Source organism: Leptidea sinapis, chromosome 25 (assembly GCF_905404315.1).
Source record: "Leptidea sinapis chromosome 25, ilLepSina1.1, whole genome shotgun sequence".
Lineage (NCBI taxonomy): Eukaryota > Metazoa > Arthropoda > Insecta > Lepidoptera > Pieridae > Leptidea > Leptidea sinapis.
Window position 1 is genome coordinate 2,558,534 of NC_066289.1, and position 8,219 is coordinate 2,566,752.

An 8,219-nucleotide genomic window follows, 5' to 3' on the forward strand; every position below is an offset into this window, starting at 1 on the left:
ACTAAAACCAAAACAAAGAAAACTCTTTTTTGCTAATAATTTTGAATATATTAATTAACTTTTTACATCATTCCAAAACTACTCTATGGATTTTTTAGATTAGATTAGATAACTTAAAATTATATATAACCGTAAAAGCTATAAATGTTATTATTGACCACATGTGAATATAAACTTAATTTATTATTTTATATTCATATTATTTATTTATTGCACTAGATGCAATGTTTTTTTTCTTCATAAACTATCTACCATCTCCATTTTGGTTTAATACTTAAAATTATGTCGCGTTAACAATGAAGTTCGAGGTGTGATTGTTTCGATTCGCATCGCCGAATAATATTAAAATTCATACATTCTGTTTATTTCTTATTTTGTGGAGTTTGGTGTCGAAGTTTGGTTTTGGGACTGCGAAAATGAGACAGGATATTTTAACCACTAAACAAATAAAAAACCAAATTTCTTTAGATTTTACAATAACGTGTTTGTAGCTCGAACCCCGCTGAGGTGTTAAAAATGTTTTTCATTAATGTCTCGAGTTTAGTTTGAGCTTTTTTGGGTGGTACTAATATTAATTAAATAACTCTGACATGAATACTTTTTTAGCCACCAATTAGCTTAATTAACCAATTTGGCTTGGTGATCTCATAATAGCATATCTCCTTTGACCATTTCAATCATTTATTTAAGTATGAGGCAATTAAAAAAATAGAGGGAAATTAAAACATCGCCACCCATTAGAATTTCCTAACTCAACAGTTATATTCGGATTATAATTATAAGTTGATCAAATTGATGATTTTCATTACCTTTGGTCTGGAGTGCGGGGTGAGACAGGGGGGGATCAGCTCGCCTCGTATTTTTAATTTGTACATAAACTCCCTCATTGAGGAGCTCAGCCATACCAGGACTGGGTGTCACGTGGCTGGTGTATGTGTCAACAACATCAGCTACGCAGATGACATGGTTCTGCTGAGCCCCTCAATGAAGGGTTTAAGAAAGCTGCTGAGAATATGTGAACGTTATGCGGTGGCCCATGGTCTTCGATACAATACAAGTAAAAGCAAATTAATGATATTTAAGTCGGGTAATAAAATTTACGAACATAAAGAACCTCTATCGCTGTGTAACGCACCACTAAATATGGTAACGAAGTTTAAATATCTTGGCCACTGGGTCTCCGACAACCTAAGTGATATCCTAGACTTAGAGAGGGAACGTAGGGCGTTGGCTGTCCGCTGTAATATGCTGGCCCGAAGGTTTGCGCGTTGCAGTGAACAAGTAAAAATAACTCTGTTTAAGGCTTATTGCCAATCATTTTACACGTGCAGCCTTTGGACCGGCTATACGCAGAGGGCATACAACGCGCTGCGAGTGCAATATAATGACGCGTTTAGGGTAGTGATGGGGCTGCCTAGGTTTTGTAGTGCATCCGGCATGTTTGCGGAGGCGCGCGTTGATGATTTTTACGCGATCATTAGAAAAAGATGCGCATCATTAATGAACAGGCTCCAGGCTAGCCCCAACATTATCCTAAGCGCGTTGGCATGTAGGTGGGACTCCCCACTGCTGAGGCATTGGATAGGTTTGCATGCGCCTCTAGCTAGGTGCAACTTATTGTGAAAATAACTAACCTTACTAACATAATTTTAAGAAAAATTGTAACTAACATACAATTACTAACACTACCACTAACATTACTAACTTAGTCTAAGAATAATTGTTACTAACTTAATAACTAATACTTATGGATGTATAGTGTCCGAAATAAATGATTATTATTATTATTATTATTATTACATAAATGAGACGTTAAAATTGTGCAGTATTCCCAAGAGCAACAGAAATCACTAGCGGGACATAAGCAGAGCCAACATCCATACTACTAATTAATGGAGTGCCAGTTTTTTCCATCGCATATTCTGCGAAAACTACTGAACCGATCAGAATAATACTTATACCATAAGATACATCGTGTTTCGGAGAAGGTTTGAGTGTGATAATTACAATAAATACAAGAAACAGACCAGTCAGAGACGGCCTCATAAACTAAGAGAATGTGGGCGGTGGTGATCACTTAACACCAGGTGACCCGTACGCTCGTTTGTCCTCCTATTCCATAAAAAAAATAAGAACCAGTAAAATTGTCAAAATATCATTGCCTCATAATATCACTATTGTGTGCCCGTGACATTACAATTTCACTAAAACCAGACCGTTAAATTGTAAGAAATGAAGTCGATTGACAATCTAGTGTTTAATTATAATATCACTAGTGAAATTGTAATATCACTAGTGAAATTGTAATATCACGGCTTTCACAATATACCTACGACTTATACATGTACCTTATATTTAGTTCATTTATTGAAATAAAATCTTCTAAATCTTTAGACTACTAGGAAGAAGATCACTGTTTAGCGATAAAGTAGCCTAAATGTGCTTCCACAAGTCAACATTATATTTAGAGGATTAAATAATAGTCATTCATTCAATTGATTGATTCAATTTGCAAAAATTAAAAGACTTATCAACGTAGGTTAAGTGGTCTAGTGGACTACACTTAATTGGATTGGCATAATAAATAAATTCTGATAGGGCAACGAATCAAAAAGCATAATCGTTACCGGCGTGAAATGATGCATTGCCGTCTCAGAGTAATTTGGTGGTAGCTTTTCACTCAACTTTAATGAAGAACGTGGAGAGCAAATCAAAATCACTTTATTCATGTAAGTCACGGAAATGACACTTATGAATGACAAAAAAAATCTTATTGAATCTACAGCTACTTCGTAAAGGGTTGAGCTAATGAGAAGAAGTAGCAAGAAACGCATTGCCACTCTTTTAAATCATGATTTACACTTTCATCGTTTTACAAATCATTTCAATTACAATGTAATATGTAAAGTGATGCAACAAACATACTCAAATGTCAAATAGCTGTGTAATACATTATAACGATATCCGTTAGTGATTCACATAAGAAACAGAAATGCTTAAAGTATAATTCATTCATTCTGACAGTCCCATTCATGCCTCTCCGGCAGTTACGATAAAAATATTTAAAAAATAAAAAAAATCTCTTAAAGTTAAACAAAAATATAAACACAAAACTGTTCGCTATTTTCATCCAATTAGATTATTTTGTTTAATGGGCCTCAAATACCAAATCATCTACAAATATTTCTAGTTCGTCAAAGTTTTTGTTTTCTCAGTTGCGACGGCGTGAATCGTGTTAACAACGTTTTCGCTAAATAGTTTTACAAACACATTCCTTGAACCGCAACTTTTTACGATTGGAACTCAACGGAATTATTTTAGAAGAGATATAAAGTCTACATGACGCCGATTTCAGATTCAATTATGGCAAAACTTGCTTCGTTCCATTCGATATGTGGCGTTTCCATAATGCTGGATAATATTACGTGTGACGAAATTGGATTGAACTTCAAATAAAACAATCGTAACTTGGTTTGTTTCCAAAAGCTAATATCCGAATCGTTTCTGTATAATATATATATTGGTATACTTTATAAACTCCTTTACAAAAAAGGGCACTTGATTTATTCGAGTATTTTTAGTATTAACAGTTGTAAAAGGGATTTGATGCAATAAAATAAACTAAATATTATTTACTGATGTAAAAACACTTTTGTTTGATAAATAAGTCGATCTTAATTTGTTTTGTTTTGATTTTACGACACTGCTCATTTTGACAAAAAAAAGATTTTGATACTAAAAGTTACAAACAATAAAATAATATCGAGTGCGGCCTCCACTGGCTGAAACAACTGCTGCAATTCTTCTTCTTTAGACGAGTTATTTTATAAGTTCAAGAGGAATTCGCTCCCAATCGGCCGTAATAGCAATTTGAAGCTTTCGGATGTTCTATGGGGCTGGGTGTAGAGCTAACAGCTCTAAAACGTCGTTTTAGTAAGTCCCATAGATGCTCAATGGGCAATCTCATAGTTCAACCTTAATAGGTCGGGAGGGTCGGGCTGGCCAATCTAGATGGTGGATCCCGACTACACTTAAGTAAGCATCAACGTTGCCCGCTTGGTGTATTCAAGCATTGTCGTCACACAGCAGCACTTCCTGTAACAGCTAACACTGGTTGTACATGAGGAATTAGGAATTCCGTGATGTAGCGTTGTACATTTAGACACCAATTTTTGACGAAAATTCTGTATGATTTTCAGAAGTTATGACAGCCCAAAACATGATAGAGCCCCCACAATATGGCGTAATTTCTTCAAAACATACCTTTCATCTAATAGCGCTCTCCTGGTTTTGTGCTATGGCACTTTACTACGTCGGTTCTCAGCATATAAAGAAATTCTACAATCATCAGAAAATAAAACCTAGCTCCATTACACCTCTGTCCACGTCGCACAATTTTGGGAATATCGTAATCTTGCAATACGGTGCCCCCAGAGTAATTAAGAGCCACTAGCATTTCTTCAACTGTGTATATCGACTTCTTGAAATCTCCTCCAAACAATCCATATACTATCAATCAGATTTCAAACATCTTCAAGATTATTTTTGATGTTTTTGTACATAGACTTTTAATTTCGTAAAGCTTGACTCATAATATCGATCGTCCCTGGGATCAGTACGTAATTTTTTTCCTGATCTCGGTATCCTTTTCAAAGAACCGGTTTCATGAAACCTAGTCCAGTTTCATTGAGTACTTTTAAAAACATACAGAATTGTTTCTAATTGAATGCAGAAAAAACTTCTTTTGTTTAAGATTTCCATAGTTGTACAGAAAAGTTTTGGGTGTCCGTTTTTTTTTGGTTTTATTATTATACTAGTTACTACTTTATGTCGGGTTTTTATATATTATGATCAGTTTTATAGGTATTTTAATTGTAGTGAAACTAGCTATGGGTAGTGCTCATCTAGGATAATACTGCTGCAATACCTATTTCAATAGTGTTAAATAATGTGTATCAATTGTACTTATTCTCTTTTTTTTATGGAAAAGGAGGACAAACGAGCGTACGGGTCACCTGTTGTTAAGTGATCACCACCGCCCACATTCTCTTGCAACACCAGAGGAATCACAAGAGCGTTGCCGGCCTTTAAGGAAGGTGTACGCGCTTTTTTGAAGGTACCCATGTCTTCCAGTTTGGTGCTTTGAAATGAACGATATCATAAAATATTGATTTTTAACTTCTAGTATGCTCTTTTAAAAATAAAACTATTAATGTATCACTATGGCGTCACTGAACTACACTCACTCGTAACGCCGCGTGATGTTACGACGTCACGCGGCCATTGCACACCATATGATATCTCATACATAATATCTTATATAATGCGGTTATGAATCATTGTAACTAGCGATTAGTTCTGAAACTAAACGTTTTCTTCTTTTGAAATAAAGCCAGTAAATATGCTTAGTTGATATGTTTTGAGTGATTCTATGGGCTTGCTCGTAACTGTAAACACTTTCAATGACAAAGTAACAATAGTATTTCTGACATTTAATTCCCGTCTACAATAAAACATTTTTGATAATTTCAGTCATATTATTATAATATCAAAAAAAGTACTGCTAATTTTTGTATACTATAGACACTTTTTTATGATACGATTAATAATATAATAAATTTGTAAGATTGTAAATTAATAATGTAAACAATATTAAGATAAGATAGAAAGATTTTAAGAAAATTTATTGAGGTAGGCGTTACTTTGCGGAAATCCATAATTATATAAATGATTTGAGTTTTCTTTAGTGTTAATTCCGCCAATATTTATCTTTAAACAATTCGACACCTGTTTCGAATCTATACGAGGCATCCTCAGGACGTGTCTCGCCATGTCTCGTGCCAGATTTTGGTTAATTGTTTAAAGACAAATATCGGCGGAATTAACACTAAAGAAAGCTCAGATCATTTATAGAAAGATTTTCCCTAAGGGAGTTTTTTTAAGGACGTAGATATTTTAACGGTTGCCTCTTAATATATTTATGCAAATGTAATGCATGTACCTCAAAATTTTAATTTCTTTGAAAAGAGAAGTGACATTCACACATTCAACACAAGACACAAACATAAATTGTGTTCTGATTATCATAGTCTTCAGAGAGTACATTTTTTTTGTGGGAATGGGTGTTCGCATTTACAATAAAATAGCAATTTGCCTGCAAATATTTCCCTAGATTTTTTTACCCTAATAGATTTAAAACCGTAATCAAGAATATTAAAATTAAAAAGGCTTATTACACTGTGAATGATTGTCTAAATGACAAAAGCGAGTGGTTACTTGGCGAAGCGTAGGGAGAGATGCATATTAAGTAATTTTATTTATATTTAAAAAAAATTATAATTTTTGACAAGTATAAGTGTATGTAAATACCTAAGAGCTGAATAAATATCATTGTTTCATTGAAATTCATTGAAATAAGCCATAGGAATTTTCTGGGTCCCACTAGTTTCACGGCAGTTTTTCTGGCCTGTCTTACGGTTGAAGATAATATCAATTAAAAAAAATACTAGGATATCGATGTAAATGTTAAGATTGATATAAAAAATAAATCTACAATAGCATATTGTCTTACAATTTGTTTTAAAGAAACTCTTCTCTGAATCGGATCTAACAGGTGTCTTTTACGGATACTCAATGATTTAACGTTGAGATTCACCATTAATCTCATTTAAACTGACAGAAATAGAAGTGGCAAGCGATTGCTACAAACACATTTTATTGTTCTTAAACACTTGACTGCTCGAGTTGAGAAACAATTACTACATCGTTCAAATTGTATTTAGATCTATAGTATAAGGTATTTAATTACTGCGATTAAATGGTGCCATTGGTTAATGATAGGCAATAAGTCGCAAGTTTGTTAATAGCAGTGTAACTTATAATCTTTTTTTAATGAAAAAAGGAGGACAAACGAGCGTACGGGGCACCTGATGTTACACCGTCTGATCATCGCCGCCCACATTCTCTTGCAACACCAAAGGAATCACAGGAGCGTTCCCGGCCTTTAAGGAAGTAGTATGCGCTTTTTTTGAAGGTACCCATGTCGTATCGTCGCGGAAACACCACATAAGGAAGCTCATTCCACAGCTTTGTAGTACATGGAAGAAAGCTCCTAGAAAAGAACTTTTGAGGACCGCCACACATGTAGATGGTGGGGATAATATCCTAATTTGTGGCGTGTAGTGCGAAGGTGGAATTAAGGCGGCAGGAATCAGATGAAACAGCTCTTCGGAACACCCCGTGATAAATGCGGTAGTAGATTCTACAGCCTTTTCATGTGGTGAGAAAGTCATCCTTAAAAACACATCAGGTGTGCGAGAGAGCTAATATCCCATAGGTGAGTCCAAAACTCACTTTTCCTCGTAATAAAACAATATCCTGTTTCAACAAGATGATGTTATTAGCTTTATAATATACATGACTGTATTGGTTACCCCAAATACTACATTTTGCTCATCAATCAACGGGTTTAAATTCAAATCAAAAAATAATTTATTCATTTAGGTTAAAAAATTAACTTATTTTAATATGAATGTCAAAATAAAATTTAGTATCGCTTAGGAAAATAGAGCTATCAATATTTACATCTTCAGCATTTTGCAATATATTTATAGGTACAGTGACGCAAAAAACACCACTTCTAAAATAATTGTTCAAAAATGTTGATTTACGTATTTCATTAATAAATAATATAATACGTTAATTATATTATAAATCTAGAGCTAAAACAGAGTTGACGATGGCAGCGATAGCAGAGTCATCCAGGTACTGTAGAACTTTGGTAGCAGAGACCCTTCTTCATCACGAAGCACGGAACAGCCATCGCATCCCTCGCCATTTATGGTAGGGATCAAGTCTCCCCACATAGCCACAATTTAATGTCACCTAACCATGAGGCATCAGGAGCTGTTGATTCACCAAACACTGGAACGAGATTTAGTTTTTCAAAGAACAATGGATTTCTGCGAAATAGCACTCAATTCTATTAATAAAGTAAAGGCATACCTCATAACCTATACATTATTAAACCGAACTATTACTGATAGCACATTAGGAATTAGCGATGTCTTATGGGGACACGGATTGCATGATTCTTTCAGTTTTAATTTGGGAGTTTTCTCTGTGACTGAAGTTAGAATAGAAAACTTTCATTAATAATAAATGGGCGGGAGTGATTACCTACGTTTGAGGTGGAATCAAGGTGGTATCAATTTGCGACC

General features: G+C 34.5%; 1 protein-coding gene across 1 annotated transcript; it reads left to right on the top strand.

Moving 5' to 3' along the window:
• Window positions 1–963: 963 nt before the first annotated feature.
• On the top strand, window positions 964–1,623 carry LOC126971982 (uncharacterized). The gene has a single exon (XM_050818509.1). It carries the CDS (start codon window positions 964–966, stop codon window positions 1,621–1,623), a length of 660 nt encoding a protein of 219 aa, XP_050674466.1.
• The last annotated feature ends 6,596 nt before the right edge of the window (window positions 1,624–8,219 follow it).

Excerpts from the sequence above, each read along its gene's own strand:
- LOC126971982 (XM_050818509.1), top strand. The coding sequence starts at position 964 with ATGGTTCTGCTGAGCCCCTCAATGAAGGGTTTAAGAAAGCTGCTGAGA.